General features: G+C 39.1%; 2 protein-coding genes across 2 annotated transcripts; one reads left to right on the forward strand and one right to left on the reverse strand.

The window, feature by feature from the left end:
• Positions 1 to 3,069: 3,069 nt before the first annotated feature.
• LOC110124285 (olfactory receptor 6C1-like) lies at positions 3,070 to 4,008 on the forward strand. Its single transcript, XM_070463032.1, has one exon. It carries the CDS (start codon positions 3,070 to 3,072, stop codon positions 4,006 to 4,008), a length of 939 nt encoding a protein of 312 aa, XP_070319133.1.
• A 5,572-nt stretch (positions 4,009 to 9,580) lies between these two features.
• LOC110124577 (olfactory receptor 6C3-like) lies at positions 9,581 to 10,525 on the reverse strand. Its single transcript, XM_020873179.2, has one exon. It carries the CDS (start codon positions 10,523 to 10,525, stop codon positions 9,581 to 9,583), a length of 945 nt encoding a protein of 314 aa, XP_020728838.2.
• Positions 10,526 to 10,894: the final 369 nt, after the last annotated feature.

The raw sequence follows: 10,894 nt of genomic DNA on the forward strand, positions 1-10,894 counted from the left end.
GAAAAAGCAGTGGGAAAAACGTGACAAGCGATTTCCTCCATAGCCTGCTGGAAAATCTGTTAAATTTGTGACCTGTGCTCACAGTTTTCATTGGTCTGATTCTTGGCACAGAGAAGAGTAAGGACAGAAGAACCCCCATCAGCTTGTGTAACAGCTACTGGGGCTCAGCAGGTAGCGCCTTTGGGACATGAGGAGTAGTCTCTCCAGACTCCCTCAGTTGTGCCCACTGCCACTCGCTTGTTTGTGGGGGTTCAAGGAGACAAGAAATGAGAGATTGTAAAGGAATTAAGATTTCGTTAGGCATATGTCCCTCCAGCCATAGGAGTGAGGACCTCCTACCTTAACTGGAGGTCTTCTGGAATCTGAGACTGAGCCGCGTGAGCTTTCTGCTGAGTTCGTTTTTCGCTGTCCCGGTTTCCAGCACGATGGGCCTCTTGTCACTTCCCTGCGCTGGGTTTTCTTCACGTTCCGCTTCTACCGCGGGAGCTTCGCTGAGTTGGGCTCCTGCTGCGCTTGACCTCCTCCTCGGGGGGCCATGCCAAGGTTGTTTCAGCCAGGTTAAACCGCGGTCATGGCGCCATAGTTGTCAGGCGAGTGTATGCTCCTCGGCTCTTCTCTCGTCATACCAAAGATTTGGAGTGACGGACATTAAAGCCCCCTTGGCGTGTCACAGCTCTCGGGTCTTGGACAGACCATGTTATAGCTCTCAGGTCTCAAATGGACCGTGTTATAGCTCTTAGACAAATCAGTGTTACAGCTCTATTTTATTTAGAAGATAGCAGGAAAATCCATCTTCAAGGCGTGAGGGCATGTCGATCCAAAGACGTGAAGAGAAGAGCGCCCCAGCGCGCGGGAGAGAGAGAGAGCTAGCTTTGGCTCCTCTTTTTATATGTTTCTCTCTCCCTGGGCCTGTCCTATGTAAATTGGGCCAGCCAGGAGTGCTGTTTGTTTTACCTGAGGTCCTCACTCCGGTCCTTGGACCTTCCTTTGTTCTATTTTCACGGGCTTTTCCCTTCCAGGTCTTTTAGCCACCGCCATTCTGGACTCCTTTTCCCTATTCTAACTACCTAACAGTTGGATGGCATCACCGACTCGATGGACATGGGTTTGGGTGAGACTCTGGGTGTTGGTGATGGACAGGAAAGCCTGGAGGTGCTGCAGTCCACGGTGTCGCAAAGAGCCAGACAAGACTGAGAGACGGAACTGAGTAATGATGCCATACATACTAAAAAGGGCTTCTCTGGTGGCTCAAATGATAAAGAATCTGCCAGCAATGCAGGAGACCCTGGTTTGATCCCTGAGTCAGGAAAATCCCCTGGAGAAGGGAATGACTACCCACTCCAGTATTCTTGTCTGGAGAATCCTATGAATATAAGAGCCTGACCTATGGGATATGGTCCATAGGTTTGCAAAGAGCTAGACAACTGAGCGACTAAGCATGCACATACAACAAATCAATAAACCTATATTTTGAAATTAAATATTCTATTGCAGAAAGTTCTCTCCTGATACAGGAATGAACTTTACCATTCAATTTGAATTCACAGCATGAGTGATATTGAAAAGAACTGGATCAATTTATTGAGGGAATTCTTAATTTTTTTTTAAAAGTAAATGGATTGTTATTACTATTGCTAAACAGGAAGACAAAATATAAGGCTTTCATTGCTATTTAATGAATTATACCAATATACTGAGAGAATAGAGCTTTAACTAAGTGAACATGAATGTATAAAAAAGGAAAATATAAAAATACAAGGTAGAATAGAAAGTGGAATACACACACACATAGAGAGTATAATAATGACATTTAGATGGGAGAAATTTTGAAGAAAAAATGTTCTCTGAAAGATATTGCTTTATGTTTGGTATTAAATATTCATACAATTTAGTCTCTTTAGCCCATGACACAGATCCAGCCTATGAAAAACCCACTATGCCTCCTCTGTACTCTGGACTCTACAGAATTTCCCTAACTTTTGGGGACCAGGGATCAATTTAGTTGATGATAATTTTTCCATGGACCTGGGTGGGGGGTAGTTACAGTATGGCTCAAGCTCATTATGTGTATTTTGCACTTTATTTCTATTATTATTGCATCCTTGTCATATCAGATCATCAGACATTAGATTGCAGAGTTCGGAAGCCCCTGGTCCAATACTTGAGGTCACAACAATGAGTCCATTAGATGTGATTCAGATAAGGAGTTGGAAGTTAGGAAGGTGAATGTGAGTCAGAGTGAGAACTAAGAAGTCTTTCATATTGTTGAAGATTTAACTCCAGTGATGTTCATTTGGGAGACAGTCCCATTCGAGTGATCTTTTTCCTGACATTTTTGGATTGTCTATATTAACTAACAAATACTAATACAAGAAATCAGGTAAAAGATTAGGAAATAACACAATTTTACTGAGTTTGAAGAAAAGAAGAGGAGCTTCCCAATGGGAAAGAAATTATTTAGGGAAAGATGTAATAAAGTCAACAAGTAGCATTTCTATTCCAGTATTTCAAACACTCAGAAAAGCCTAGGTTAAAATTCCTACTCCTCTTATTTAGAGTATGTGATTTGGATAAAATTTAAAAAATATATTTTTAACCTCATACCAATCAATAAAACTGCTGCTGCTGCTGCTGCTAAGTCGCTTCAGTCGTGTCCAACTCTGTGCGACCCCATAGACGGCAGCCCACCAGGCTCCCCATCCTGGGATTCTCCAGGCAAGAACACTGGAGTGGGTTGCCATTTCCTTCTCCAATGCATAAAAGTGAAAGTGAAGTCACTCAGTCGTGTCCAACTCTTCGTGACCCCATGGACTGTAGCCTACCAGGCTCCTCCATCCATGGGATTTTCCAGGCAAGAGTACTGGAGTGGGGTGCCATTGCCTTCTCCCCAAATACACACTAGCATATGGTAAAAAACAAACAAAAAAAGTCTTAAATATAAGTTCTCCCAAGTTAAATTAATATGAAATAGCCCTTCCAGAAATAAATTCCAGTTCTATCCATGGATATTTCCTTTTTCTTTGAGCTTCTTTGTGTTTTTCTCTGAAGGTTATCGAAAAAAACAAGATAATGAGAAACTGCACAGAAATAAGAAAGTTTATCCTCCTGGGACTGTCAGATGACCCACAAGTTCAGGTTGTGATCTTTGTCTTTCTGCTTATCACCTACATGCTCAGCATCACTGGGAACCTGACCATTATCATCCTGACCCTACTGGATGCCCACCTCCAGACCCCCATGTATTTCTTCCTCAGGAGTTTCTCTATATTAGAGGTGTCATTCACAACTGTCACTATACCAAAGTTCCTGGCCACCATCATTACAGGAGATAAAACCATCTCTTTTAATGATTGTATGGCTCAGTTATTTTTTTTCATTCTCTTGGGAGTCACTGAGTTTTACCTTCTGGCTGCCATGTCCTATGACCGTTACATTGCCATCTGCAAACCGCTGCATTACATGACCATCATGAATCATAGAGTCTGCACACTGCTTGTCTTGGTTTCTTGGCTGGCTTCATTCTTAATTATATTTCCATTACTCATGCTGCTCATACAGCTTGATTACTGTAAGTCCAATGCTATCAATCATTTTACTTGTGATTATTTCCCCTTATTACAACTTTCATGTTCAAATACCAAATTACTAGAAGTGATGGGCTTTTCCTCTGCTGTGTTTACCTTAATGTTCACTTTGACATTAATAATTCTGTCTTATACATATATAATCAGAACAATTTTGAGGATCCCTTCTACCACTCAGAGGACAAAGGCCTTTTCCACGTGTTCTTCCCACATGATTGTTATCTCCATCTCTTACGGCAGCTGCATTTTCATGTACATGAATCCATCAGCAAAGGATAGAGTGTCTTTGAGCAAGGGGGTGGCTGTGCTTAACACCTCAGTAGCCCCCATGCTGAACCCCTTTATTTATACCCTAAGGAATCTACAAGTCAAGCGAGCCTTCATGGACATGGCCAGGAAGACTCTACTTTTCTCAAGGAAATGAAAAAATAAAAGTCCTCGCTTTATAAATTAGAGGCATAACAAAGAGCAATCAAATAAAAATCAGGGCTTTTCAACATGCATTACTTTTCACATAATTTCCCTGGAAGTGTTTTTCACTGCTCATACTTTTAGTGCCAGCATCTTACCAGAGATAGTGTATACACTATTCCCATTCTAATTCCCATCATTCACTCATGTATTTCCCTCCCTTTGGGCTCTTCATTCTGCTCTTTAACCTTGGACTGACTTAATTTCCCTTTTTGAAATGTTTTTTAATTCCATGTTTTCACAATATTTCTTAGAAAATTAAGGGCAGACAGAAAGAGGCAGAGCAGCAAACATGAGAGAAACCTGTGTTTTGGTTTCACCAGGAAACATTCTCTCTTGAAATTTAGGAAATATTAAATTATTTTGAACACTGTTTTTTCATTTTTTTAAATTGGAGGATAATTGTTTAACAATGTTGTCTTGGTTTCTGCCATACATTAACATGACTCAGTCATAAGTATCCATATATTTCCTCCTTCTTGACTTCACTCCCACCTCCTGCCCCAGCTCACCACTCTACATTGTCACAGAGTCCTGGGTTAAGTTCCCTATATTATACAGCAACCTCTCATTGGCTACCTATTTTACATATGTAATGTATAAGTTTCAAAGCTATTTTCTCAATTCATCCCACCTTCTCCCAACCCACACTGCCACCATGCTCACAAGTCTGTTCTCTATGTCTGTGTCTCTATTCCTGCCCTGCAAATAGGTTCATCAGTACCATTTTTCTAGATTCTATATTGAACATTGACATTTTAGCATCAGCAAACTAAAATGGATGGGAATGGGTGAATTTAACTCAGATGACCATTGTATCTACTACTGTGGACAAGAATCCCTTAAAAGAAATGAAGTAGCCCTCATAGTCAACAAAAGGGTCCAAAATGCAGTACTTGGATGCAATCTCAAAAATGACAGAATGATCAAAGAGAACACACTGGCCATAGCAAACATCCTATTCCAACAACACAAGAGAAGACTCTACACATAGACATAAGCAGATGGTCAACACCGAAATCAGATTGATTATATTCTATGCAGCCAAAAATGGAGAAGTTCTATACAGTCAGCAAAAACAAGACCAGGAGCTGACTGTGGCTCAGATCATGAATTCCTTATTGCCAAATTCAGACTTAAATTTAAGAAAGTAGGGAAATCACTAGACCATTCAGATATGACCTAAATCAAATCCCTTGCAATTATACATTGGAAGTGACAAATAGATTCAAGAAATTATATATGATAGACAGAATACCTGAAGAACTATGGACAGAGGTTCATGACATTGTACAGGAGGCGGTGATCAAGACCATCTTCAAGAAAAAGAAATGCAAAAAGTCAAAATGGTTGTCTGAGGAGGCCTTACAAATAGCTGAGAAAAGTAGAGACACAAACTCAAAGGAAAAAAGGAAAGATATACCGATTTGAATGCAGAGTTCAAAAGAATAGCAAAGAGCGATAAGAAAGCCTTCCTCAGTGATCAATGCAAAGAAGTACAGGAATACACTAGAATGGGAAAGACTCAAAATCTCTTCAAGAAAATTAGAGATACCAAGGGAACATTTCTTGCAAAGATGGGGACAATAAAGTACATAAATGGTATGAATCTAACAGAAGCAGAAGATGCTAAGAAGAGGTGGCAAGAATACACAAAAGAACTGTACAAAAAAGATCTTCATGACCCAGATAATCACAATGGTGTGATCACTCACCTAGAGCCAGACATCCTGGAATGTGAAGTCAAGTGGGCCTTAGAAAGCATCACTATGAACAAAACTAATGGATAGTAATGGAATTCCAGTTCAGCTCTTTCAAATCCTGAAAGATGATGCTGTGAAAGTGCTGCACTCAATATGCCAGCAAATCTGGGAAACTCAGCAGCGGCCACAGGACTGGAAAAGGTCAGTTTTCATTCCAATATCAAAGAAAGGCAATGCCAAAGAATGCTCAAACAACTGAAGAGTTGCATTCATGTCACACACTAGCAAAGTAATGCTCAAAATCTTCCTAGCCAAGCTTCAACAGTACATGAACCGTGAATTTCCAGATGTTCAAGGTGGATTTAGAGAAAGCAGAGGAACCAGAGATCAAATTGCCAACATCTGTTGGATCATCAAAAAAGCAAAAGAGTTCCAGAAAAACATCTACTTCTGCTTTACTGACTATGGCAAAGCCTTTGACTGTGTAGATCACAACAAACTGTGAAAAATTCTTAAAGAAATGGGAATACCAGACCACCTGATCTGCCTCTTGAGAAATTTGTATGCAGGTCAGGAAGCAACAGTTAGAACCAGACATGAAACAGCAGACTGGTTCCAAATAGGGAAAGGAATACGTCAAGGATGTATATTGTCACTCTGCTTATTTAACTTATATACAAAGTACATCATGAGAAATGCTGGGCTGGATGAAGCACAAGCTGGAATCAAGATTGCCAGGAGAAATATCAATAACCTCAGATACGCAGATGACACCACCCTTATGGCAGAAAGCAAAGAGGAACTGAAGAGCCTCTTGAGTTGAAAGTGAAAGAGGAGAGTGAAAAAGTTGGCTTAAAACTCAACATTCAGAAAACTAAGATCATGGTATCTGGTCCCATCACTTCATGGCAAATAGATGGGGAAACAATGGAAACAGTGATGGATTTTATTTTGGGGGGCTCCAAAATCACTGCAGATGGTGACTGAAACCATGAAATTAAAAGAAGCTTACTCCTTGGAAGAAAAATTATGACCAAACTTCCCAGCATATTAAAAAGCAGAGAAATTACTTTGCCAACAAAGGTTCATTTAGTCAAAGCTATGGTTTTTCCAGTAGTCATGTATGGATGTGAAAGTGGAGCATAAAGAAAGCTGAGTGCTAAAAAATTGATGCCTTTGAACTGTGGTGTTATAAAAGACTCTTGAGAGTCTCTTGGATTACAAGGAGATCCAACTAGTCCATCCTAAAGGAAATCAATCCTGAATATTCATTGGAAGGACTGATGCTGAAGCTGAAACTCCAATACTCTGGCCATCTGATATGAAGAACTGACTCATGGAAAAGACCCTGATGCTGGGAAAGATTGAAGGCAGGAGGAGAAGCAGATGACTGAGAATGGGATGTTTGGATGACATCACTGACTCGATATCCATTGAGTTGGTGATGGGCAGGGAGGCCTGGCATGGTGCAGACCATGGGGTCCCAAAGTGTTAGACATGACTGAGTGTTTGAACTGAACTGATGTGTATGCATTAATATACAACATTTGTTCTCTTTCTGGGAGAAGGCAATGACACCCCGCTCCAGTACTCTTGCCTGGAATATCCCATGGACAGAGGAGCCTGGTAGGCTGCAGTCCATGAGGTCGCTAAGAGTCGGATACGACTGAGCGACTTCACTTTCACTTTTCACTTTCATGCGCTGGAGAAGGACATGGCAACCCACTCCAGTATTCTTGCCTGGAGAATCCCAGGGATGGGGGAGCCTGGTGGGCTGCTGTCTATGGGGTCACACAGAGTCGGACACGGCTGAAGTGACTTAGCAGCAGCAGCAATTCTCTTTCTGACTTACTTCACTCTGTATAGTAGGCTCTAGATTCATGCACCTCACTACAACTGACTCGAATTTGTTCCTTTATGTGAGTGCTTGGTTTATGAATCAGTTTATAACCCAGCATATGGTTGTGCATGTGTGCTCAGTAGGGGCCAACTCTTTGTGACCCTACGACAACCTTCTCTGTGCATGTGCTTAATACAACTTGTTTATCCATTCATCTGTCAATGGACATCAAGGTTGCTTCCATGTCCTGGCTATTGTGAATTTTGCTGCAATGAACATTAGGGTACATGTGTCTTTTAGAACTGTGATTTTGATACATTGATTCTTCCAATCCAAGAATTGCTATATCTCTTCTGCGTGTTTATGTCATCTTTTATTTCTTTCATCAGTGTCTTATTGTTTCCTGTATTGCTTCCTCTTTTGTGCATTTATTCCTATTTTGTTCTTTTGTTGCCTTGGTTAATGTGGTTGATTCCTTAATTTCTCTTTTGGATTTTTGTTGCTAGTGTATAGGAATTCAAGGGATTTCTGTGTATTGATTTTGTATCCTGCAATCTTACTAAATTCACTGATTAACTCTAGTCATTTTCTGATAGTATTTTTATGTTTTTTTTTTTTTTTTTTTTTTGTATAGTATCATGCTGTCTCCAATGAAAGTTTTACTTCTTCTTTTCCAATCTGGATCCCTTTTCTTTCTTACCCTTCTCTATTGCCAATTGAATGTAATTCCAGTTTTTACCTTTTCATCATGGCTGTGAAATAAGAACAATCATATGAAACATTTCCAAATGAAAAACAAGGTAAAAATTTCTTCAAGAGAAAAACAATTACAGTTACCTCAGAAAGTTGTTTAAGAAAAGCTATTATGAACCTAGATAGTGTATTAAAAAGCAGAGACATCACTTTGCAAACAAAGATCCATATAGTGAAAGCTGGTTTTTTTCAGTGGTTATGTATGAGTGTGAGAGTTGGACCATAAAGAAAGTTGAGCACCCAAGAATTGATGCTTTTAGACTGTGCTGCTAGAGAAGATTCAAGTGTCCTTTGGACTACAAGATCAAACCAGTCAATCCTACAGGAAATCAACCCTGAATATTCATTGGAAGGACTGATACTGAAGTTGAAGCACCAAAATTTTGGCCACCTGATTCAAAGAGCCAACTGACTGGAAAAGACCATCATGCTGGGAAAAATTGAGGGCAGGAGGATAAGGGGGCAACAGAGGATGAGATGGTTGGATGGCATCACCAGATCATGACATGAGTTTGAGCAAACTCAGGAAGAGAGTGAAGGACAGGGAAGCCTGGTGTGCTGCAGTCCATGGGAACACAGAATCAGACATGAATGAGCGACTGAGCAATGACATAAAATTGTTGGAAAGATTCAATCAGCCAACATAAAGAAAATAATTAGAATAGGTCTGGACTATAGTAATTGCTGACAAAAATTAATCTCAATCCTCCCTTTCTCTTTCTCCTCATTATCATAATAGTATTATTAATAGTAAAAAGAGTTCAATGTACTTGAATTTCTAATCTTTTAAAAATATTTGAATAGATATTTCTATTGTATTTCCAGCACTCTAGTGATTGTCATTGTTTGATTTCCTGAAAATTCCAAATAGAATAAAATTTCCTAATAATGCCATTTCTATTACCTGTTAAAATGAAAATTTCAGAAATCCACATCAACCCTCACACGTTTTTCATCAAACTAAATGGCCTGTGCATCTTCAAAAATAAAGTTTCTACTCAAAATTACATTTACCTGTATTTTTTACTTCATTCAAGTATATTTGAATAAAAAAATTACAGAATATTCTGAAACAATAGTTAGCTTTAACCAGTTTATTGGGTTGAGTGTGGGTAAAATTTGAATATGGAAATAAATGAAAAGGAATCATAAAACTGTGCTGAAAGAGTTTTTGACAGATTATGAGTAATAGAAAGTATTAACAAGAACTTATTCTTCTAATGATATAATCACTTGCATTTACTGGAGAAAAAGATGACCTTTTGGATGGTCTCCTTGAAGGCTTGCTTCACTTGCTGGTTCCTCAGTGAATATATGAATGGATTCATCATAGGAGCAACAGAAGTATTCATAATAGCAACTCCTTTGTTCAAGGATGCCTTTTCTTTTGCTGAAGGGTTAGCATACATGAATATACAGCTTCCATAAGAGATGGAAATGACAATCATGTGAGAAGAGCACGTAGAAAATGCCTTTTTTCTCTGACTGGCAGAAGGTAGTCTCAGAATTGTCTTGACGATGAACATGTAGGATAGAATTATTAATGCCAAAGTAAAAAGCAGAATCACTATTGCAGAATAAAACCCAATCACTTCAAGGAGCCATGTGTCTGAGCAGGATAGTTGCAAGAGGGGGAAATAGTCACAAGCAAAGTGGTCAATGATGTTAGAACCACAGTAATCTAACTGGAGAAAAAGAATAACAGGTGGGAAGATGTTTAAGAACCCTGCCAGCCAAGCACAAAAGACAAGCAATACACAGACTCTGTTGTTCATGATGCTTGTGTAATGCAGGGGGTTGCAGATAGCTACATAGCGATCATAGGACATGGCAGTTAGAAGATAAAATTCAGTGATACCCAAGAAGATTAAGAAAAACAACTGAGCTGTACAATCATTGTAGGAAATCGTTTTGTCCCTGGTGATAATTGTGCCCAGAAATCTAGGAATACAGACCGTTGTAAAGGAAATTTCTAATATGGAGAAGTTCCTGAGGAAAAAATACATAGGTGTCTCTAGATGGGAGTCCACCAAGGTGAGAATGATGATGGTCAAATTTCCCGTGACACTTAATATATATGTGATGATTAAAAAGAGAAAAGTCACAGTCTGAAGCTCTGGATCATCTGATAGCCCCAGAAGAATGAATTCTGTGGGTCTTGTATAGTTTTTCATTGCTGATCCTTTGCCCCCATTCAAACAGAAAATGGATGTGTTTCCTATAAGAAATAAAAGATCAAAATACATTTGAGCATAGAATACAAAGCTTTTAAAGTATCCTTCATGATGATAATGAATGAAATTTAAAAACATGTTCACCTACAGAACTCTCTCCAATTTCCATTCAACTTTTCATTCTAGTAAGGAATATTATCTGAAGTTCAGTATTATTTATTCTTCAAAAATACATTGTCATAGACTATGGATAAAATAAAACTCATATGATAACACTTATATAAGGCTTTTTCTCTAATAATTTTTAGTTGTTTCAAGTTATTCTTTAAAATATTTAGCTTCCTTTGTAAAACACACAGATAGATTTTA

This window comes from Odocoileus virginianus, unplaced genomic scaffold (assembly GCF_023699985.2).
Source record: "Odocoileus virginianus isolate 20LAN1187 ecotype Illinois unplaced genomic scaffold, Ovbor_1.2 Unplaced_Scaffold_21, whole genome shotgun sequence".
Lineage (NCBI taxonomy): Eukaryota > Metazoa > Chordata > Mammalia > Artiodactyla > Cervidae > Odocoileus > Odocoileus virginianus.